Raw genomic sequence first — 22,413 nt, forward strand, 5'->3', positions numbered from 1 at the left:
GGGGGATGATGGAGCGGGTTTGTCACGTTACGTATATGGCGTTAAAATCTGTCTTTCATGAATCATTCCATCGTTTTGACGTTACCAGATCATCATGACGTTCCCAGATCGTCAGAAAATCAGAATGAGGACGTAATGGGCAATGTTGCAGGATGGTTCTTTCGTTACAAACACTCCCTGAGACAATAATATGCCTGCTTGTTCACGGAAAACATTCTGAAACGCAGCAAACCATACCAGACAGGCGAGATATTTCTAGGCGCCACAGACACCGATTCCTGCGATACCTCCCTGAACCCCAGAAATGGAGGTAGCGTGCGTGCCGAGCCTCTATGCCCAGCCTGAAATCTGGCCGTGAGCGGGTCCGACGGAAACCGGCCGAGCGCCAAGTTGGCCGATGTGGAGGGCTGAGAGGATGCGTAGGTGCGATTTGTTTGTGTTTGGGTGTTTTGGCAAGCAGGAAGCAGGGAGTTAGGGAGACAGCTCTGTTGCTCTGTTGCCACCAGCAATACGATCATAGATCTCATAGAACATGGACGGCTAGCCAGTCGGGCCAGTCGCTGCGCAAGCCTCCCGGCAAGAAGAGAAATTCTCCCCGCTGACCCCCTGGCTCGGTCATCATCGCTGACGTGGGCTCAGGGGATGGGATGGCCATGTGCATGTGATGATACGCCTCCGCGCCCGTTCGCGCGCAGGTCGTAGATGGCTTTTTTCCTGGTCGAGCGAGATCGTTGGAGGTCTCGAGGTCGTCGAAGCTGTGTGACATGGGACATGTTGCGAGAAGGTGGATTGTATTTGGTGCAATTGTAGGTCAAAAGGTTGAGTCGTAGTGTGTTGGTCCACGATCGTGATAGGAAGGTAGAGTAGGATGATGGATGATGAATCCAGGCCCGATCTAGCGTAAGAATAGGCTGCCGCCGCCAGCCTCTTTTGATCATCAAACTCCGCCGTGGTCGCCGAACCGTCGCGTAATCTCGATTATCGAGCAGCAGATCAGCAGAGAGCGTGCACGCGATCAAGGACCTACGCAGCTCTCCTCTTCCCCCAGACAACTTGCAACCTCGTCTCCCCTACGGCCGCCCCCGGGTATCGGGGATCAACTTGTACCAGGCAGGCTTGCAAACCGTTGGACCTGGTCTGCCGCATCTGCCGTCGACCTCTGCTCCTGCGGATCAAGGTCCAAGTACGACGCTAGCGAAACATCTCCGGCCTCGCCTCCGCCGCCCGAAAGTAGGGGGGTCCTTTGACTGATCCTTCATCATATCCCCTTCTCTTTCCCCAAGCCCGTCCTTCTAGTAGATGTCTTACCGAGAGACATCCTGTAACCGATCCCTGTCCTCCGACCTACCTACTACTCATCAACAATTATCATAATCATCAACATCGAGCATCGAGCAACATCACGATGTCCTCGTCTCGACCCAGCGGACCCCGTCGGAATACGACATTATCGAAAGATTCGACCTCGTCCTCCAATCTCGACTCGGCTTTGACCTCGACGATCGACCCGGAAGACGGAAGTCGACCCGAAGATCTAGATCGTCCTCGATTAGGACGCCGGACCACGATCAGTAGCACTAGTACTGCTACCACAAATAATAATAGCACTACTACTACTTCAGATCAGCCAAATCGACCAGGCTTGGAGAGAGGTTCGAGTTCTGCATTTATTGGAGGTTCTCTACATCGTCCCAGTTTGACTCAGGCTAGATCGAGGTGAGCTCTCGTTTGTCGGCGGGTGCTGGTTGAGGATCGCTGCAGTGCAGATCGGCTGATCGTCGCCTTCTTCGTGAACTTTGCGACTCGTGCTATAACTTCGACTTGAACGATACGAAACCGATAACGTCGATCGTCCTTTGAAACCTTCCTTTACTCCCCGAATCCGATTGACCAACCCCTGTTCTACCCCGAACGAACCTACCTATTCCGTTTACTCCGACGGGACTCTCGACCTGGATCGGATGGGCTTCAGGGGAAAGTCCTTTATCGGTTCGACCTCGCTTCAAGACGATCTGGTACTCCCTTATACCACTATATCGTCGACGATCACCTCCGACCTCACTACTACACCCAAGCGTGAATCAAAGAGTTTAGCTCTGAATCAGGAGAAGGATGAGGATTCGGATACATTGCAAGAACGTCTTATAACGAGAAATTCTCCGCGCAATACTCTGAGCCCTTTGATCTCTGCCTCGACTACGTCTACGGACCCGACTTTAACAACGAAGTTGCCCAGGTCAAGCAAGCTCGGACGAGGATCTCTAGCTAGACGAGCTTCGTCTTCTTCATCTCTGTCTACGATATCAGCATTGGCGACAGCACCAACGTTGGCGTTGTCATCGACATCAAAGTCGACATTGGCATCAAAGGAAGTTCAAACAGGCTCCTCTACGGGGTCGACGAATTTGCTCTCGCCTCTTCGTGAAGATATACAACTTGGGCCCCCATTATCGCCTTCATCTTCGACCTCGCCTTCGAGCTCGAATCTTAGGGCGAAGAGCAAACCTAGACCTCATCGGTCGGCTTCGGTTAGGGACGTGCCTGCCATATCGATACATCTTGAGGGTGTACCGTTGGAAGACGATCACGATCACGATCACGATATGGATCTCCATCACGAAAACGCTCAAGCTTCGTCTTCCTCGTCAAGCAGGATGTCCGCACCATCTTCGTCATCACAATCACAATCACAACCTAAACCTACCGGTCGACGGGGTAACAGGCCGGCTAGCAAGAGCGTCTCTTCCGTCCTCGGTCGACCGTCACATCTAGCGGGGATCGCACGGACGAGCACGCATCATGCGGAAGGTTCGAACCCGAACTATACGCCGGAAAGACGAGCTCCGTCGATCTTGTTGGATCGGATAGGCGAGTTTGAAGACGAACGGTATGCTCATTTACAGCAACGACGGCCGTCCAGGGACGAGTCGGCTGGGATTGAGAACAAGTCGAGCGGGTCGAACTCAACGATTGTTGCAGCGGGAACGACGGTGACTCGGTCGAGGAGCACGAGTATAGCAAAACACCCGGAAGTGGTCGATCTGCACGCGAGGCATTCAAGACCGTATGACCCGACGTCGAACGAGACTCTGGGCGGGGGGTCTTCTTCGAGTCCCGCGCCGACGAGGTTGGGCTTGACGAGGCGGACTTCGGCGCCGAATGTTAGGTCGCCCGGGTCAGGCTCCGCGTTGGCTTTGCCAGGAGGGATGAAGGATGACATTTTGCCTACCTTACCTGTCGGACCGGAAGATGTTGGGGGTACGAACAGTTTGGGGCTGTCAAAGGTCTCTCCAGGTCGGTCCAGGGGGTTCCAACGGTTCTCCCCTTCACCATCATTAGAGCCGAGGATCATGGAAGAGTCGGGTTCGCAACCCTCTTCCCCTGAACTGGACCTCGACCTGGACGGCCCGCCTCCAGCTAGAGCGCTCGTCCTGAGCCCACCGCCAGGTCGAACGAGCTTGAGCACGATCGCTAGTACGACCGAAGGTGAAGGGTCGGTGTCGACGGTAGATCGCACGGCGAGTTATCCCATCACGCCCCGCGGGAGCATCCCCAACGAGGAAGACAACGCCGGCAATTCCGGGTTCAACGTCATTGGAGGGGTCATACAAGGTCTCAGCAAGGCCGTCGGGTTCAACCTCTCCAAGTCGGCGAGGTACTCTTCGGTTTCTCATCACGACTACGCCGCCGACGAGGACGACAATGAGACGGACCAACAGAGGCAGACCCGATCGTGGATCTCGATGGGTAAACGGAGAAGCTTGGAAGATACGGATTCCGAAAAGGGATTGAGCCGGGAACCTAGCGACGATGAGGGGGCGGATGCGGCTCGAAGTGGCGGCGCGAGGTCAACCCGGACGGGCGGATCTTCGTCTCGACGGCCCGATGGAGGCTCGTACTTTTTCCTCGAACCGTACGCATCGCAAGAGGCGAGCGGATCATCACGCGGAGGCGATACTTTGCCTACGCCAGCGCTATCACGCGCGTCCCTCTCGGGACTACAAGCTCGACCAGCAGCCGGCCGGACGTCTAGCTCGTTGTTCGAAAGGCGAAGACCGGGAGCTGCAGCGGGTAGCCATGGGTTCGCGGCATCGCTCTGGCGGGTCAAGGATTACCTAGCAGGCACATCAAACAAGGGTCAGAGTGAGGCCTATGTCATGAAACACTCGGGAGGATTTTCTAGCCCAGAAGCCAAGGCCGAGAGGCTAGCAAGGGGGAGGAGCGATTCGTTGTTACTCCCTAAACTAGACGCAGACGATACGGCCGTCGGGATGAACACGGCGTTCAGGCAGGTTGTGGGGGAGTTGGGGTGGACACTGGGTTTGATGGGAATTGTGTTCTTCGCGAGTTTTGGCTTGGTTGCTTTCGGGATCAAGAGCATGCCAATGTGAGTAGCGCATTGCCTTGCCTCACCGCGAACGGTGATTCTGACTCCTCGTACATCGCTTCAGAACCTCGTTACATTCGCTGCCCAAAAAGGTGTCTGACCTTCAGATCCTCTCGGCCGAGATTCGAGCGTACATGTCGTCGAGCTCACGGGGATGGTGGCATACCGTTTGCGTGTTGATGATCACGGGGATGTGGAAACACTCTTGGAGTATTCCCGGAGCGTTGATCCTGGTGAGTCGCAACGGCTTTTGCTACCCGTTTCGATCTTGAACCAGACTCTGACCCGCTTGAGACGCTATAGAACATCCTCGTCGGCTCGCTCTTGTCGCCTATTCCCGCGCTCATCCTCTTGACCGTGATCACCTCGTTCGGGTCACTCGGAGCATACATGCTCTCCCGCCCGCTGGCACCCTTGATCGCGTTGCTCTTCCCTAAACCGCTGGCCATCGTTCGATCCGCCATCAAGGGCAACGCCGAGCCTGCTCCTTCAATTGGTCCTTACCAGGCCGTCCGAAAACCCTCGGCTGCTGCAGAGGGTGGGGTTTGGCGACGGCTGCTGATTATGCGCGCTATGGGTCTTGTTCCCTGGAGCGGGATGAATGTCGCCTGTGGTGTTGTCGGCGTCAGCTGGTTGACTTTCCTTTTGACGACGGCGGCGGGGAGCGCCAGCTGGAGTTACGTCACAGCTTCGGTCGGTGATATTTTGGGGCAATTGGCTCTGCCCAAAGATCCTGGCAATGGGGATACCGATCCGAACGCCGGGCAGAGTATCGCCAGCTTGGTCCAGGACCCAGCATTGATCGCTAAGATGGTGGTGCTAAGTCTGATCAGCTTGATCCCGGCATTGTTCAAGGTGAGTCCTATGTGATGGCCTGTTGTAAGACCAGCTCAAGCTGACAATCGTATGCTCTTGCTTGCAGTCGCGATCGGGCACCATCGACACCGCACCACCAGCCGAGATAGAAGCTGAACTCGAAGCGGAATACCATCACCCTCATGTCTCACAGGACGCACAAGCCATGACCCCTCTTGCACCCACCGCCTCATGGTGGCAAGTCGTCCACTTCGCGAACTTGCTCATCAGGAAGACAACTCGGATAGCGCATACCGGATGGAACGCTGTTGCTGGCGAGGCAAGGGACGAATACCGGCATTTGCAACCCGCATCAGAATAACGACCCCCGTATATCGCCCCGATCCAACCGCGGGGCCGTTGCACTTCGAACCTCTTCATAATCATATGTCACTTCGATATACCTGCCAACCTACTTATGTACCCCGTTCCGCTTATATGCAAAGCGAATAGACCACACGGCTCGAGATAATACTTGTTGTGCGACTCATCGCTGCTTTCGATCAAATTATGGGCTGCGACGCAAAGAAGAATCAACAGCGGAGGCTGAAGAGACAGCAAGCGCTGACCCGACCGAAGCGGATCGAGAGGGATTATCCGTTGAGGACAAACAGAGAGGGAGAAAGTCAAGAGGGCCAGAGGGAAATCTGAGTTCAAGAGATGAAAGAGAATGACAAGGTAAGTGAAACCAACAAGATGTGAAGGCGTCCAAGGGAGCATGATGAAACTTCTTTCTCCCTGAACGGCTCATTCATCCTGAATGTCTCGATGACGGAGTTTTTGTAGATTGTGCTTGTTTGAATCTTTGGTTATGCTTGTAGCAAGGTGCCAGTATGAAGGGGAGATGCATCGAAAAGGTTGAGTGAGCAGGTCTTTTTGATCGTTGTTTCGTTATCGATTGCGCGAGATCGGCTTGCGTACATTCTCGTCAGGCTGAAAGGGTACAGTAGTTGGGAGGGGGGGGAGGACGGAGTCAGGGATTACGCTTGGATTAAAGGAGAGCTAGCAGCTTGCGTGCGAGCGTCCGCTTGACTCGATGGTGGTAAGGTTGCATCATTGTTACTGATGTGCCCTCAAAGGGATGTCGACTTAGAGATCATGTGACGTCAATCAACTGTGGTAGGCAAATCGGCAAGGGAGCAGCTGGGTAGAGGCTAACCTCCTTTCATCCCATGACCGACATAGAGCCCAACCTGCAGCTATGCAGCTATAAAGTAGCAGATGCTATGCAATACGCCGATATCTGACAAGTCTCAATCAGCGCAGACACATCGTCATTTGACTCCGTGCGCCCTCCAGAATGTCTCAACAAACAGTCTCGACATCCAACCCTACATGCAACGATCCTACCGATCATCATCTGCGAGACTGGTCAGAGTCTGGAGTTAACGAGTCCATGTCGCCCTTCACCGACGATATCGGGCACCACGACGGGATGTACCGATCTCTCAGCACGGCGAATCCATTCAGTCCGTCCCAGACCCTTGGTTCAAGACCATTCCGAGCGGGCGCTTTCGCACCCGTTTTGGAGCCAGCGGCGGATGCTAGGGAATCACTACTAGGTAAATTCCTAGACAGATTCCAAGATTCGTTTGAGCCAAGCGAAAAACTCGAGTTCAGACGTATACAACACGAATTCGTCTTCGATTCTCAAGGAGTGAACTTCCGACACACTTCCTATTGGACCGGCCAAACTGCAGTCACTCCAGCTATCAACTTGATGAATCCTTTCCAGCAAGATATCGCCCGTAGTTTGACTTCGTATGGGGGAGATATCAGTAAAGTTGCCATATACAGGAGGTGGGATGATGGGCCGAAAATGAGTTTTAGCGAATGGAAAGTGAGGTCGAACGGGGACAATACAGCCGAATGGATCTGTGAAGTCACGCAGTCAAGGGCAGGATGTTATAGAGTCAAAAAGAAGTGTTAACAGCCGGGGAAGGTCTGCAGAAATCGGTCTATAGAAAGTTTTTCATATGTTATTTCTCGGTGTACTAGTACGATGATCCACAACGAACACTTATCGTCTAAGCTTCTAGGAGGAGAACTAAGCCGGGGTCACCTTGCGAAGGGAATCCGATCGATAAGTTTCGTCACCCGACATGCTTAAGGCTGCCCCAAACGCATTGAATCACGCTGCAAAGTAGCGCGAAGCTGAGTTCGATATACTGTATGATGACGATCGCAGCTGATTATATGTTCGCGACCAGTGCGCTTGAGAGCACCCGCAATTAGCAACTGATCGGGATAGGGAATACATATTGATGATAGTGGCTTGTCGGCCAAGGAATAGTGCAGATAAAAGTGAGGAGAACGCGAGGCTGGATTTCGTGGTAGGGGCAAACTGCGTCCTATCCGAAAACCATGTCTTTGAAACGAATCATACCAGGGGCGGTACCAAAAAGTAAGATCACCATGTTTCAGCTCATATGATAATGAGAGACCATGGCGGCGGAATAAATACCAAAGATCCCAGCACCCATGCGGTTCAATCAACAATATATTCCAGGTTTTGTAACGGGCAAACCTTTTGGTGCGCCTGTTGAAGTAGTTGTCTAACCAGTGTATAACCTCGTTGTAGTCAAGCTCCATCCCAGCAGTCCCAGCGATCTCTACCTGGTAATATAGTCTAGCTCGAGATGGTGAATTGTAACGGAGACGTCTCTGAGCTAGTGATATTTCCCATTTTTATTCTGGGTTGAGGGATTTTATATAGGGAGATTTTCGTCGATTTGCGACAGCTTCAATCCAAACACTCAGCTGCACTGTATGAGCTGCAGCAGGAGAAATCAAACAGATTGCGACCTGCGAAGTTGTTTCGCCCAGTCGCCAAGATAGGAAAGGTCTTAGAGTCCCATCTTCCGCCTGGCCGATTCCGGTTAGCTGACTGAGGAATTAGCATGCGGCGCGCCACGTTGAGCGGGAACTGGGGGTTCAGGTCACGGGGCTTTGGAATCTCGGCTAGATTCCAGTACTTGCTGCTAGTTTTCGCTTATCTATGTAATTCCTTTGTTTTCCAATCTTTGATATACGACCGGGGGACACAATCTGGAGCTAGATAGCTCATCACCTAATGCTGTCAGTGAGCCCACAGCTTATCGGAACGTGACTCCTTTCATTCCAGGCTTGGAAAAAAAAAATTGATAAGCTCCTATAATAGTCCCTATAAGACTGTAGCTGCTTAAACTGAGGTTGCTGATCGGTTTACAATATTGTTTGGTGATATCTCGTAACGCCAAACTGGACTGCCCTTACATTGTCGGATTTGTGCCGTTATCATGTCCGAATATTTCTCCACCATACCTGAGAACACTGGTACCTTTGTCGATCATATCAGCGTTACTACAAAGTCCAGTTCCCCTACTGCAGCCGCACTCGAGTCCTTAGCCTGCAATGTGGTGAAGTATGGTACACCGAGGGATATCGAAGATCTCAGGAGACTTGAACAGAGGCTGAATAGGGAGGCCAGATCTTCGCAGGATTGTCAAAGCAACCTCACTGAAATTGTTTCGCAAGCCCGACAGGACATAGAAGTAATTCTGAATACCTTCATTGAACGGTTCTGGGTCGAAATCAAGCGAGGAGAAATAGGCGAGTTTCATCGTTTCAGGTTCACGCCCTACTCAGCTTGCTATCACTTCCAGCACGAGCATCAACAGGTCGGCCGGAGCATGCAGCAAGGCCTTCGGGTCGGACGTCCCGTGGACACGACACCAGAACAGACCAAAGCGTGTAGCAATCTCGAGACATACAGCAAAGCGATTGGTCCCAATCATGTCGTCTCCAAGCAGTTGGGTCGAAATCGCGTAGGATGCACCAAATGGGATTTCTATTATGATGGCTCAGAATTCGTGTGCGAATTCGTCTTGGATATGTAATGTTTAGTCGGATTCTCTGAACGTGCCATTGTTGAAGCTTTTATGGCGTCGTACAGTATTTGTACCTACTATTATATTGTCGGCGCTGACCGTGTATAACCCCTAGCACAACTTAGTTCATCCATAAAATATTTATGATTTGCTCACATCATGCCCCAAATCCCCAACTTCCGGTTCTCTCCACACCGCTTCGTACAACTGCATGACGCTCCCTATCAAAAAAGCCCACGACCCTGTACCCGCGATCCGTTTGATCAGCCTATTGGACTGCTAGAGGTCATGAATCGGACTGAATCCTGAGCTTACCCCAGAACGTAGATATCGCGCTATTATCCACCCATCTCTCGTCCGTGTTGTACCCCATCGCCCCACAGAGCGTAAACCCGACACCTCCGACCAGGTTCCAGAAACTGACTGACAAGCGGGGTTACCACAATGTCATCAGAACTAGTCACTCGCCGTCCACGTGAAACGAGATATCCAGTTGATGACACTCACTATGCCATCCTAGGTCCGTCAAGTTCGGTAACCACCATTTTTTCTGTGTCTCGATCATGAGGAAGAGAGCGGAGATGATAAAGCCAGTCCCGCCAACCACTATAGACATCATATCAGATACCAGTCGTCAATGTTGAGCTCGGGTCAGAAGAGTGTGCAGGTGTTCTTTTCTCACCTTGAGGCGTCCAGAAGAATACCTTGACGATGGCGGCGTTGCCGGAACTTGGAAAGCCAGGGATTACGCCTGGTAGTCCCGTTCTGCAGAAATGCGTTTCAGCTTTTGCAACGAAATACAGCACAGGCGAAGCGTGATGAAGAGACTTGTGAACTCACATGGTGGATACCAAGAAAACCGTCGCTGCGATCAATTGGATGAGAGCGGCATCATACCCCAAGTCTCTCCATAACGGTTTCCCCCTGCGGATATCGTCGAAGGGATCATATCAGCTCATGAAACGACCTCGATAAACACTCTGATCTCGCACAGCCAACAGCAATACGTACCACCAGATGAATCTCTTCCGACCCGGATGCACTCCGATTAACTCTGTATGACTCTTTTCAAGAGCATTCGAATCGTGATCCTTGAGTGACGAACGAGATCGAGAAGGAGTGGGGTGACCGGACTGTAGCAGATGGACTACAGCCGCTCCGAACCCGGTCTCTTGACCTCTTGACCGTTTTCATAATGAGCACTCGCAAACGCAACCTTGACATAGGTCGGACAGCATTTTCTCACCTGTTCAACGCTTCCACCACCATCAAGTAACTTCCGACCTCAAAGATTACTCCACCGACGAAAGCTTGAGCTGCAGCGGTCTTGAAGTAGGTCGAGGTCAGGTTCTCAGAGTTTTCGATGCGTCCAAGGTAAAGAGGTAGGAGGACGGTGAACCCTAATAGAAAGAGGGCAAAACGTGGAGGATACGTAAATAACATAATCAGCATTCAGCTCGCAATAAGATGAGCTTCATACAACTCGATCTGACTTACCGTTCACCACCCATACACAACTGCCCAATACGAATGTCACCGCTAGCCAGAACGTTATATCCAGCTTCAAATGTGGCTTGAATTCCGATCGGACCGAGTCCACCCTGACGGTAACATTTGCAGGCGAGGTCGACGGCTTATCGGAACCGTCGGGATGATGCTGGATGTGATGAGTCTTGAGGGCAAGTCGAGCTTTTCTCGCCTTCCTGGAATTGTATTCTAAGCGCCCGGTACCCGTTTGTCTAGGGCTTTCATAAGAGCTCTGGTTCGTCGTGCCCTTTCTGATGGTGTTATTGTTTGCATCGAGACGATATCGAGCGATCCCCGTCGTCGGGTAAAAGAAGCGTTTATGTAAAGGATGATCAAAGGTAGTGGTATGTAGGCGTAGTGGTGGTGTCCCCGTCATTGCAAGTAAGTCTTGTCCATAAGGAGCACGATTTGCAGAGTTTCAAGGTCGATAAATGAAGGAGTAGCAGTTGCGATGCTGCCATAGCTATATATACATTTTTGCGTTGCACCCAGATCTGCCGGGAGTGGCAGCGTTCGTCGAAGCTTTGGGAGTGCCACCCAGACAAGACGAGCTACTGCGAGCTCTCGGAGGCTTGTAGACAGTTGTTGAAGCTCACAAGCTTATGTAGCTGATGGTTCGGGGCAGGTATACATCAGACCCATTTGCGATACAGATGCGGCCAACACGGAAAGATGGTCAATCAACATCGGGGGCATCTCTACGTCACCTGCGGAATCAAAAGTGCACACCCACACGGATGTAGCCGATATCTCGACGATCACGTGATGGATATACCTCCCGGACAACGTTGTTCTTCTTGAGCGACAGATACGTTGGGAATTCACATGCTCGCACAGCGCACAGTCATGCCAAGTAGTCCGTGACTATGATATTCACAATGCGTCCTATGTCAAAGAATTATACCTCTGCTCGAAGACGGACTGGCTCCCCAACGCATATCCCCGTCCTGGGTTCCGATCTTCGCTGCAGCTTTCTTCACCTCCCTTTCTCCCCCTCGTAATGCCGCTCGACCTTGCAAACCTGTGTCGAATACCGATCATACCACTTCTCCTTCCCCTTCTGCTGTGCCGCTCGATGCTCGGATACAGCTTTCCAATTCTTGATATCCCTCTCGGTCTTCCAATAAGACACTGTGATACCGGAAACGTTCCCCGTCGTAGGGTCGACCGAGGAAGAACTGTGCACGCCTAGGTAGCCTGGTTGTTGCGCGGCTAGGTCTGAGATGCGTTGACTGGCTTCAGAGTAGCCTTCTGGGTCGTCTTGCGTTCGACGGGAGACGAAGATGACGGCGTAGTAAGGCGGTTCGAGTGATGGCAAGAGTTGTTCGGGAGTCATCGTAGGTGCAGGTTGTGCGGGAACCGAGGGTCTGATTCAGGTCGTGCTCGTGAGTGCACATCAAGGCGCTTATATTATAGTCACGAGCTGCACATCCTCTCCATATGGAGGGTCATTCACAGCAATAAAGGCCAGAAGTAAGTGATCGCAAGTAGGTATGACTCGACTTCGAAAGGTCCGCATGCCCGGGTTCAACGTATCTGCTGAAGCGACAAATCACGTGACCTATTTGAGCCTTACGTCACTCGATTTGATTACGCAATTTCTCGTTTGCCTCGGTCACTCCCTTGACATCGGGGACTTGCTCGAATGTTCAGGCAAAAAATCGATTTCAACCATCCAAAGGTATCATCTGTACATGCGTCAGCTACTACATACTACATACTACGTACTGCGTACTACATCATCCATAGTATCGGCCATAGCAATCTAGACGCTAGACGAATAGCTGAACTTTTCATCCCCGAATCTATCAGTTCGCGACTCGTAAAAAATGGCCGATCCCCTGAAATCCCTCCTCACCTGGTCCATCGCCAACACGGATACCTCAAACCGATCCAGAGCACCTCGAGCAGCTCTCCACCCGTCTGATAATGAGTCATCCGGCCCGGAAGTCCAGCTCGCTCCGTCCACTGCAGGACCGGCTCCTACGCCTAAGCCCAGGTCGGACTTGACTTCGGACATGTTGGATCATATTATGGGAAAGAGCGACGCGGTAGTCATGCGGGAAAAGCTCAACATCGCTCTAGACGAGAAGAACGATGTGAACGAGCGGGTGTTTGCGTTGGACGATTTTGAGATGGTGAGACTCAACATCCAGTTGATGAAGCAAGATGACATGGAGCTTATCTCATCTTTGTCACTCGCCTCTACCTCGGATAGCTCGTCGAGATGATCGACAACGCCAACAACATCGAAAACATGCAAATGTGGCCAAAGATCATGACTCTGCTCGAATCCTCGCAAGATCCCGTCATCTGCCACGCTTGTTGGATCAGCGGGACGGCTATCCAGAACAACTTGACCGCTCAGAAGGCTGTGAGTTATTCTTAGACCATGAACGAGTATGGTCAAGATATCCTATACTGATTGTCATTGCTGCCTGTGCGAATCTCGATAGTTCCTCGACAAAGACCCTCTACCAAAGATCTTCTCCCTAATCTCCTCCATCCACCCGTCCACCTCCACTGTCAAGATCTCCCCTCAGACTCGAGCTAAAGCCGTCTACTGCCTCTCCTCTTCCCTGAAGAACTGGCCGGGCGCCGGCGACCTCCTCTCGAACGACAGTAATCGAGGATGGATCATCCTAAGAGAAGGGCTCCGAGATCCGGAGATGACGATCAGGCGGAAGATCGCTTTCCTGCTCAACGCCTTGATCATCCAGTCGGCGGAGACTCAGGCGGGGGAGGATGGGATGAAGAGGATGTTGGATGGCATGACGAGTAACGGGATCATCGACGGTCTCGTCTCTTCGTTGACGGATCCTCTACCTGTCGGAGCGGACGGTGATGCAGAGCCCGATTGGGATTTGCAGGAGAAATCGTTTGCAGCGTTGATGAGCGCTGCCAGGAACGGTGGTCTGAATGGGGAGAACAAGACCGCTCTGGTCCAGGTCATCAAGAACTGGCGGGGCGCCGAGGGAGGTTTGGACAACGTCGGTCTTAGCGAATCTGAGGCGGATGAGGCGTTGGCGATTCTTGGTGCATAGATTTCAAGAGGCGTTTGTAATAGTATGATGACAATACAGCAAATTCACGATGCGTTGTGATGCGATACCGTAATCGTAGATTTACACTGGAACATTCGTGGCGATCATGAGGGTCGTTTCATTTCGTAAGCTCATCTCAATCGTTTCGAGGCTTCTTGGCACCCCAAGGCGCCATCGTTCGTCCTACGCCTAGCCGTTTGTTGCCACTTCCAGCCTTCCGTACTGGGTCAGCATTGGCGCTGGGTTCGGGGATTCCCAAGTTCTTCATCATAGCTAGAGAGCTTGAAGAAGCGCTCTGAAAGTTGTTGACCCCGATTGAAGGGCCGCCGGTAGGTTCTTCTTTCCAAAGGCTCGTGATAGGGGGTGGCAGCCCGACATTTTTCATTGCATTCAGCGATTGCTTGTTGGCGTTTTTAAAGTCGGTCTTGGAACTGCCACCTGCCGCGGTCATATCGCCACCTTGACCGAAATCGAGGCTGACTTTCTCATCATACTCCATCTTTGCCCTGAGAGAGGTGCCGGTCGCAGACGAAGTTCGATAATTCCGTGGCTTGTCTGTACTAGGTGTCGGTGTCGAGAATCGAGGGTTGTCGCCTAGTCGTGCAGCCACATTGTCCAACAGCCGACTTCGGGCTGACATGAAACCGGTTCCGTGGGGTTCGAAGCGTTCCTCCGTGGGCACGGCCATGGCTTTGCGTGCGGCATCCCCTTGCATGGGTGGCAAAGCATACTCGTCCTGTTCTGACGACCAGTATTCTGTGGCTCTGCTTTCTTTCTTATGACTGTTGAACCAGAACATTTGATCGGTTCCGCCACGGAAGGCTTTGCCGGACTGTGGCGGCTCTGTTGGCATGCTATATTAGGGTCGTCAGCGAAAGATCCGACGGTCATTAGCCGAGCGGAACCCACTATGCTCGAATCGCTGCCTGAGCGTCTTCCGGCAACACTGGCGATCTACCGAGCAGCGTGGAGAACAGGTCTCTGTTTTGATCCGACAAGGCTGGTCCCTGGGACTTGAACATAACCTGTTGCATCTGAAATCAATAAATCGTTAGGGCGCATTTCATGGATCGTGCTTACAGGAGACGTTTTCTGAGCGTCGACGACGAAAGGACTCAGTGTCCTGTCCTGGTATTGACCTCCGAGCATACGCCTTGCGGAATGGCTTAGCACCTGGGCGAACATGCAACGTCATCAGAAGAGATCTACCAACTCGAGATTCGACGGCCAACTTACCAGAGCAGCTTGAGCTCGCGTCATTGCGACGTAAAGCAGACGCCTGTCAAAACAGCACCGCCGCTTCAGCTTCACAAGGTACAAATCGGTATCCCGTCATTCGTTGCGAACCTTTCTTCCCGAATCTCGTCCTCTTCTGTGCTACGGTAGAATGGATATGTCCCATCCTCCACTACGCAAATCTGTAATTAGCCGCTGACGATGTTGGAGCGATATCCATTCGAGTACTGACGACATGGTAGAAAGACCACAGGCCATTCGAGGCCTTTGGCGCCGTGTACTGTCGTGATCGTGACTTTCTGTGGCGATGCTAGTAGTGTCAAGATTTCGGATGATGAAGTCGTAACGGAGGCTGAACCACCTACAGGAGTATTATTGGCATCATCTTTGCTTTCAGTATCTGTGGACAACATCGATGCTTCCAAAAAGACTCTCAGTGGAGTATGCCTAGAGTATCGGGAAATGAATCAGTCACACTCGTTCGCAGGAAATAATAGCTCAATCACTTACCTCACATCGATACCACCAGAGATAGCCTCGGTTGTCGGCTGCTTATCAATGTTATCGAGTAGAACAAAATCCTCATCTTCCTCGTCGTATTCCAGCTCCAAGCCAGGGTCTGCCACCTCAAACACGTGTTCCTTTCTGGCTTTGGTTTGTTTCGTGTTGCTGTTCTTCTTGACTGTCGGTTTGGCTTCGCTACTCGACGAGCTGACCGATCGACTGAAAATGGGGTGCAGGACCGGCTTCACGTCTTCCTCTTCTTCGATCACTACGGTTTTGGCGGACACAAACCCTTCCAGCTCGACGTCCGGCAACTGTAGAGCATTGGACTGCTCGTTTGCCACAATGACCGCGTACGATATCTGTGTTTCGGCGCCAATCCGTACTGGAGATTAGCGCTCTGCGTGTGCCTTTCAACCCGACCAGAGCTTACCAATTCCTGTACGTTTTCCCACCTGGAGTCGAAGTCTTCCTGCGTCTTGCGCAGATGATCTTCGTAGCTGATCTTTTCAATCAAGAGTTTGATCAACTCGGCGACATCCGTTCCCTAGAATAAGTCGTTTTCGTATCAACAAAGACTCAAAGGGACGTGACTCCGCTGTTTCCGCCTCACCTTCTTGGCATGTACTCTCAGTTCTCGTACAGCTTTGACGAAAGGGACGAGGTTCTTCTTGATACCTGCTCTGAGACCAGCAACAGTTTCGCCATCCACAATTCTTTCGCACAGCTCCATGCTTGTGATGCTCTGCTTTCTCGCTTGTGCTTGTATGTCTTCGATAGACTGTCGTAGTCATTTTGTACCTGCCATTAGACACCGTGCTAGTCCTAAAGATAGTGAGATGAAGCTGACCTTGTCGCCTATGGAGCGCTTCGGCACGTTTACAACACGCGCGAACGCCGGCTGCAGGGGCAGAAGCACATCAGCCAGTACTTCCTTTCAGATAAGCCATTCTATGCTCACATAGTAGTTTGGATTGTCCACCAACTGCAGGTATGCCAACAGATCCTTGACCTCGACTCGCTCAAAGAACTTGTGACCACCGATGAGCCGAGATGGAATCTGCTGTTTTTGTAGTTCCAATTCAATTGGTCTGGAAAGAGCGTTATACCGGACTGTTTCAGAACAAGACGCTATGAGCCTCGTCCAGCTGAACCATCGAATTATGCTCACGTAAGATGGCGAAATCGTCATGACCAAGCATGTTTCCCGAATGTGCGATCAACCGCCTGATCTCATCGGCGATGTAGTGAGCCTCTTTTTCTGGGTCGGAATGGCTTCTGAGCGTGACAGGATATCCAGTACCATGGGAAGTGAAGAGTCCCTTGTTCGCGCGTTTCTTGTCTGCTCGGGTGTCATACCATTAGCACCGTACGATGTTTTGCAGAGTAGAACCATGACTGACCTTGCCGGACCACTGCCAACGAGGCCGCCAAAATTGCCCCAGTCGATCGATAGTTCTCTTCCAAGTGAACGGCATCGGTTGTAGGGAAATCTGGAAGTACAGACGACCGCCCTAAACATCAAAATCAGGTTCCCCGCTATCATTAAAAGATGCTCACCTCGCTTCATATGATCTAGGTTCTCGATATCTACAGGAGTCGGGCATAATTGGTCAACCATCCCTACTCAGACTGGTCATAGATTGACTCACTAGCTGAACGCCAACCGTAGATGCTCTGATCCGGGTCCCCTACGACCGTCACACACTTATACGACTTGCAGAACAGCTTCATCAGCTCGTATTGAGTGGTATTGGTGTCCTGAAACTCGTCCACGAGGATGTGTTTGCAGTCCTCGAGGATCTTCGGGGCGGCTCGGAAGAGCTTGAGGCCGAATACCAAGAGGTCGTCGAAGTCGAGAGAATCGGCCGACCGTAATGTCTCCTCGTACTTTTGGTAGATCTAGAAGGGGGATATTGAAGTTATATTGCAGGTGAGCTCCTTCGGTCCTGTCCTAATGCTACGTGGGTGACTTACATCAGCGATGATCGACAAGATCTCGCCTTTGCTGCCCAACGCCTTTGCTCTCGCTCGTAAACGTTCCGGAGATTCCTCCTGTGCCTTTGCTTTCGAGATCTCGCTCATGACCTGCCCATCCTTTAGCGAAATATACCGGGATTTGAGGTCGGCAGACATCGGTTTGAGCAGGCCTGATATCACTTTCTTGCTAGCATACGAGCAGGGTAGGCAAGTCAATACGATTGTTGGTATATGTTAGGGTCTCGCTAAGACTTACGCATCCTCAGCATCCATAATAGCGAAATTATTCGGTAAACCGATGACCTGTCCGTGTTTTCGCAGATAACCCGCACAAGTAGCATGGAAAGTACCTGAAAGATGCCCAGTCGATACTATCAGTACAAGGTCAACCTGATCGTAAAACGACGATAGTTGGGTATTCACCTAGAATGAGCCGAGACGCGGTACCAGATCCTAACAGTACGTTCAACCTTTTCCTCATCTCCTGCGCTGCCTTGTTCGTGAAAGTGACCTGTCGTCAGAGTTCAGAAACAAACATCAATACTATATCAAGAACGTTACGCAGTCTGGGTCCCTGGTTATAGCTCACAGCGGTGATCTCATACGGCTTCAATCCCCAGTAATGCACGAGGTAAGCGACCCTGGCCGTGAGCACTCTGGTCTTTCCCGATCCCGGACCAGCCAATATTTGGAGAGGGTTATCTTTCGGGTAGGTTACCGCTGCAAACAATCCAGATCATATCAAGGCAGGCATGTGCGGGAGGACAAGTTGCTGTGAGCTGTTTGTTTGTTATGTGGTCGTGGTTCCGGTCGTCTTACCCTGCAGTTGAGCTGGGTTGAGGCTGTCCAGATAGGACAGATCGGGGCCATCTTCTTCCATGTTTAATAGCTGACGAGATCCAGGGTTCTAGGTACAAGCAACGATTCTACGTGTTCGAGTGGAATATACCGAGGCTCGACAAGGTATAAGGTCTGAAATTAAGGAGTTGCAATTGTAAACAGAATCATCATCATCGATCGATCGACGTCTCGAATCCGGTTGACGTAGAGTCTACGCTAAGCTCGCTCAGTCCTAAACCATAAAGACAATGCCGATATACCAATTACCTCACTGCCAAGCTATTACTGGCTACTAGACGCAACGAACGTGGAATAGGACATGAGATAGAAAGCATGGTTGATCTTTGTGGAGCGCTCCACCTTCGCCTTCAAGCTCCAAGACGATTCGGTGGCGTATGATCTGGCATGCACTGGCCCGATTGCTTCAACTTCCCAATCTCTGTCTTCATTCTGCCTTGTTGAGGCAAAGCGACGGCTGATCAGAAGCTGGTGGTCTTCCTCGTCGAAGGAAAACCTGCATCTACTCTGGCAGAGCATGCCCAATAACGAACGCGGTAGATCCAATGCGATATGATATAACAGCCCGCGGCACCACCAAGGCTCCACCCCTTGACCAAATTCTACCCTGTTCTATTCCTTCTTCTGAGCATCCACTCCCTCCCCACTCTCTCCCTTGTCGACCTTGACGTCCTCCCCGAGATCCCTCTTGAGCCCCTCGACCTGCTTCAAGACCTCTTCCTCCCCAGCCCCCCTGCCGAACCGCTTCAAGACGCCCTCGACCTCTCCCTTCCCGACACCGAGTTCGAGGAATTCGTGCGTCTTCACCTTCATCCCTACCCCAGCGATAGAGTTTTGGGTGAGGTATCGCAGGTACATGTCTACCACCCGAGGGTGGGCGTCGTAGAGGACGATGACCTTGGTGTATTTCCGCGATTCAAAGTTTTCCTGAGCCTTTTTGTGTACGAAGGGGGATTTGGGCACGGTATACAGGGACCGGGTCATGGGAAGGGAAGCTGGACGGGAAGCGGGGATGTTGAGTGAATGAGCGGTGTGGAGGGCGAAATGCGAGAACCGTTCGAGAGGTTCTGCGGTATGCGAGTAGAGCTTGATCTGAGCGACTTGGATGCCGTGAGGTCGAGGGAGGACGGGAGGGAGGCCGGTGAGAGAGTCTTGCCGGGAGATGGATGATTTCGAACTCGATGAAGATTGGGTTCGGGCGGGCGGTGTTGATGCTGATGCGAAACTGGAGGTAGATGATTCCGCATTGACCTCACCACATCGACTGGACCTGAGTATAGCGGGGATCATACGACATCGAAGTGAGTTTCAAAGGCTCATGTCTCCTCGTATAGGTAACCGTTCCGACTTACGAGGAGAATGACCTATCCACACCCATCTTTCCGACCCATCCAGCTGCGGCTGCTCGCGGTACCACTCCCGCTGCCCTGACCGATGAAGTGGCTAGTCCTAGGACAGTTCTTGAGACGGACATTATGGGTAGGAGATCTAGAGACTATGCGACGGGATCCTAGCTTTGTAGTGGAATGACTCGTGTCTGGATCATGTTCAACTCGCTCCGATGTCGAAGTCGATGTTGAACTTTCGAGCTCGCCCCGGGTCGGTTTCGATGCCGTGACCTTTACGTACACACATGTCTGCCCCGGAGAGATTCCTGTTGATTGGCCTGGGTCGCCCCTTCATCCGCGGAACGGAACGCTCGCTAGCAGCTGGTGTAGGGTGTAGTGGAAACGTGTCAGTCTCTGAGCCAAATCGTCCTCGCGAATCGAAATCAACCGAAAAGGTCGAGTTCGATGGGCGACATAGTCGATCATTCCTTGACTTTGCTTGAGCAAACTCTCGGTTGTTAGAACACCGCTATCAGGCTTCGAGGCATATAGACGCATCTCCCACACACGCTCTCTCTTCTCGCCTCTTCTCCGTCTCCTCCACCCTCCTTCAAAAAGAACCCGGACCACCGAATACAGCAACAAACAGCATCATAATGTTTGCCCGTTCTCGAGCCCTCCGCAACGTCGTCAACTCGACCAGGACTTATGCCACCTCGGTCGCAGACTCGGCAGGTGTCAAGGTCGCCGGTGTCGATCTCGGTCAGCCTACCACCTCGATCAGCGTCGTCGTCAAGGCCGGTAGCAGGTACGAGACCTTGCCCGGTGTCGCGCACGCTTTGAAGAACTTTGCTTTCAAGGTGAGTTGCGAGTTTGCGAGGGGAGAGGTTGGTGTGGGAAAGAGTTGTGTGTGGAGTTGGTTGGAAGTCGGCGCGTTCTACAGGAAGATATAGGGGGCTGGCCGGAACCGGAATGTTGAAGGTCATGATCGACTAGGGAGATCGAGATCGAACGACACCTACCTTGCAGCTCAACGAGAAATCAAGGACACGATACCAGGAGATCGACCGAGAACATAACCCGTTCCTACACCACACACGCACCTCTCTCCCGCAGTCCTTCTCCGCTATAAATTACGACAGGCTAACCTGAACAACTCTCTTGTACCTCTTAATTCCATGACAGGCCACCTCGAACGCCTCGTCCCTCAAGATTGTCCGTGAAGCCGAGCTCTACGGAGGTGTGCTTTCATCGGGTTTGAGCAGGGAGCACTTGTTCTTGAACGCCGAGTTTTTGAGGGGAGACCAGTGAGTTCGACAAAGGCCGCGGGGGATGCGATACGACCGGGTTCCGGTGACATGTGCTGAATGCTCGATCTCGCATTGATAGGGACCACTTTGTCAAGGTGCTCGCTTCCGTCCTGTCGGCTTCGAAATACCACCCTCACGAGTTTTCCGAGCTCGTCATGCCCACCCTCCAATCCGAGACCTTGAACGCTATGGCCACTCCTTCCACCCTCGCCCTCGACCTGGCTCACCACGTCGCTTTCCGACGAGGACTCGGAAACTCGTTGTTCGCCTCGCCCCACTCTCCCCTCGGTGTCCAGGACGTCAAGGAGTACGCTAGCAAGGCTTTCGCCAAGAGCAACATTGCCGTGTTTGGAACTGGTATCTCGACCGAGGCTTTGAGCGAGGCCGTCGGCAAGGCTTTCGGAGGTGCTTCGTCGTCGTCGTCGACCGGATCGAGCTTGTCTTCCACCGGCAGCAAGTACTACGGGGGTGAACAGCGAGTCCCTATCGACGCTCACTCGGGCGGACAACCTACCATGGTCATCGCCTTCGGTACGACCGAGATCACCCCGGAGCTGAACGTCATCCCCGAGCTCGTCGGAGGTGCTTCCGCCCTCAAGTGGGTCCCGGGTACCACCCCCCTCGCTCAGGCCGCTTCCAAGGTCCCGGGAAGCAAGATCCAGAGCTTCCACCTCCCTTACTCTGACGCCGCGCTCGTCGGCGTCTCGATCACCGCCCCTACCTCGGAGGGCGTCAAGGAGCTCGCCAAAGAGGTCGTCAACACCCTCAAGGGTCTCGCTTCGTCGAGCGGTATGGACGCAGAGGCCGTCACGAGGGCCGTCGCTGCGGCCAAGTTCAAGGCGGCCAACGCGCTGGATAACAAGGAGGGGCTCTTGGCTGCTTATGCGCCGGGGATCTTTAGCGGAAAGGAGGTCGAGGTCAAGGACTTTTCGAGCGTCTCGGCCGAGACTTTGAGCAAGGTCAGTTTACTAGATCTTAGGGGGGTTCTCAGAGAAGCGAACAATGGTTAGCTGATGATTACGCGTGGTTTGGATGGGAATTAATTAGACCGCTGGGAACCTCTTGAAGTCCAAGCCGTCTGTAGTGGCTGTCGGTGACTTGGCCGTCTTGCCCTGGGCGTAAGTCTACAACGCTACGATATGGCTAATTGCCTATGTTACGTGCTGACCGATATCTCCCCACCCGTTCCCCTCTCCTTTCTTTCCCGCTCGATTGATAACGCCACGAATTGCAATGCGATAGGGACGAGCTCGGACTGTAAAGAGCGTTAGATGGGATCCCTTGTAGTAAAAAGTCTTTGGAGTTTGAAGTAGATTAGGAGATGAATGGGATGGTCAGATGAAGATGCGTTTCGGATCACATTTCACTTAGACACGGTGGTTGGGCCGAGTAACTCCTGTACCGCGGATGCAGATTTTCTCTTAGGGAAACGCGGGCGATGGGATGGGCTTGACGGAACTTGGGTCATGCATCCTCACGATCAGCGAGGCGAGTGAGATATTGACAACTTTGACC

General features: G+C 52.3%; 10 protein-coding genes across 10 annotated transcripts; 5 read left to right on the forward strand and 5 right to left on the reverse strand.

Annotated features, from left to right (window-relative positions):
- Positions 1-1,177: 1,177 nt before the first annotated feature.
- HD553DRAFT_191879 (uncharacterized protein) lies at positions 1,178-5,598 on the forward strand. The gene is made up of 5 exons (XM_046177026.1): positions 1,178-1,716; positions 1,973-4,387; positions 4,452-4,620; positions 4,691-5,242; positions 5,310-5,598. Exons 1-5 carry the CDS (start codon positions 1,406-1,408, stop codon positions 5,562-5,564), a joined length of 3,702 nt encoding a protein of 1,233 aa, XP_046038605.1. The 5' UTR covers positions 1,178-1,405; the 3' UTR covers positions 5,565-5,598.
- On the reverse strand, positions 5,599-6,109 carry HD553DRAFT_191871 (uncharacterized protein). The gene has a single exon (XM_046177025.1). The coding sequence runs from the start codon at positions 5,960-5,962 to the stop codon at positions 5,633-5,635; it is 330 nt and encodes a 109-aa protein (XP_046038606.1). The 5' UTR covers positions 5,963-6,109; the 3' UTR covers positions 5,599-5,632.
- A 216-nt stretch (positions 6,110-6,325) lies between these two features.
- HD553DRAFT_307616 (uncharacterized protein) lies at positions 6,326-7,279 on the forward strand. The gene is made up of 2 exons (XM_046179445.1): positions 6,326-6,358; positions 6,504-7,279. Exon 2 carries the CDS (start codon positions 6,543-6,545, stop codon positions 7,170-7,172), a length of 630 nt encoding a protein of 209 aa, XP_046038607.1. The 5' UTR covers positions 6,326-6,358; positions 6,504-6,542; the 3' UTR covers positions 7,173-7,279.
- Positions 7,280-8,520: 1,241 nt separating this feature from the next.
- Positions 8,521-9,219, forward strand: HD553DRAFT_322681 (uncharacterized protein; the record flags this gene model as incomplete). Its single annotated transcript, XM_046181306.1, has 2 exons — positions 8,521-9,116; positions 9,177-9,219. The coding sequence occupies 2 exons, from the start codon at positions 8,521-8,523 to the stop codon at positions 9,217-9,219; spliced, it is 639 nt and encodes a 212-aa protein (XP_046038608.1).
- A 33-nt stretch (positions 9,220-9,252) lies between these two features.
- HD553DRAFT_269127 (uncharacterized protein) lies at positions 9,253-11,014 on the reverse strand (the record flags this gene model as incomplete). Its single annotated transcript, XM_046177603.1, has 8 exons — positions 9,253-9,353; positions 9,427-9,534; positions 9,619-9,717; positions 9,794-9,876; positions 9,952-10,035; positions 10,126-10,290; positions 10,358-10,511; positions 10,609-11,014. The coding sequence occupies 8 exons, from the start codon at positions 11,012-11,014 to the stop codon at positions 9,253-9,255; spliced, it is 1,200 nt and encodes a 399-aa protein (XP_046038609.1).
- A 281-nt stretch (positions 11,015-11,295) lies between these two features.
- On the reverse strand, positions 11,296-12,203 carry HD553DRAFT_307621 (uncharacterized protein). Its single transcript, XM_046179446.1, has one exon. The coding sequence runs from the start codon at positions 11,972-11,974 to the stop codon at positions 11,615-11,617; it is 360 nt and encodes a 119-aa protein (XP_046038610.1). The 5' UTR covers positions 11,975-12,203; the 3' UTR covers positions 11,296-11,614.
- A 78-nt stretch (positions 12,204-12,281) lies between these two features.
- HD553DRAFT_348718 (putative adenyl-nucleotide exchange factor) lies at positions 12,282-13,732 on the forward strand. The gene is made up of 3 exons (XM_046183400.1): positions 12,282-12,776; positions 12,857-13,012; positions 13,095-13,732. Exons 1-3 carry the CDS (start codon positions 12,468-12,470, stop codon positions 13,680-13,682), a joined length of 1,053 nt encoding a protein of 350 aa, XP_046038611.1. The 5' UTR covers positions 12,282-12,467; the 3' UTR covers positions 13,683-13,732.
- On the reverse strand, positions 13,733-18,346 carry HD553DRAFT_307623 (P-loop containing nucleoside triphosphate hydrolase protein). Its single transcript, XM_046179447.1, has 21 exons — positions 18,222-18,346; positions 17,992-18,122; positions 17,826-17,913; positions 17,659-17,752; positions 17,400-17,589; positions 17,075-17,324; positions 16,983-17,012; positions 16,826-16,915; positions 16,594-16,764; positions 16,384-16,535; positions 16,273-16,323; positions 16,036-16,203; positions 15,856-15,969; positions 15,429-15,784; positions 15,284-15,365; positions 15,151-15,217; positions 15,030-15,090; positions 14,919-14,961; positions 14,763-14,855; positions 14,592-14,707; positions 13,733-14,536 (listed from the first exon to the last, which is right to left on the reverse strand). Exons 1-21 carry the CDS (start codon positions 18,280-18,282, stop codon positions 13,819-13,821), a joined length of 3,126 nt encoding a protein of 1,041 aa, XP_046038612.1. The 5' UTR covers positions 18,283-18,346; the 3' UTR covers positions 13,733-13,818.
- An 84-nt stretch (positions 18,347-18,430) lies between these two features.
- On the reverse strand, positions 18,431-19,871 carry HD553DRAFT_192018 (ribosomal protein S10). The gene is made up of 3 exons (XM_046177027.1): positions 19,613-19,871; positions 19,023-19,530; positions 18,431-18,974 (listed from the first exon to the last, which is right to left on the reverse strand). The coding sequence occupies exons 1-3, from the start codon at positions 19,732-19,734 to the stop codon at positions 18,873-18,875; spliced, it is 732 nt and encodes a 243-aa protein (XP_046038613.1). The 5' UTR covers positions 19,735-19,871; the 3' UTR covers positions 18,431-18,872.
- Positions 19,872-20,006: 135 nt separating this feature from the next.
- HD553DRAFT_307626 (Metalloenzyme, LuxS/M16 peptidase-like protein) lies at positions 20,007-22,379 on the forward strand. Its single transcript, XM_046179448.1, has 5 exons — positions 20,007-20,448; positions 20,774-20,895; positions 20,978-21,857; positions 21,946-22,016; positions 22,141-22,379. Exons 1-5 carry the CDS (start codon positions 20,245-20,247, stop codon positions 22,157-22,159), a joined length of 1,296 nt encoding a protein of 431 aa, XP_046038614.1. The 5' UTR covers positions 20,007-20,244; the 3' UTR covers positions 22,160-22,379.
- Positions 22,380-22,413: the final 34 nt, after the last annotated feature.

Source organism: Filobasidium floriforme (assembly GCF_021052385.1).
Source record: "Filobasidium floriforme strain CBS 6241 chromosome Unknown HD553scaffold_5, whole genome shotgun sequence".
Lineage (NCBI taxonomy): Eukaryota > Fungi > Basidiomycota > Tremellomycetes > Filobasidiales > Filobasidiaceae > Filobasidium > Filobasidium floriforme.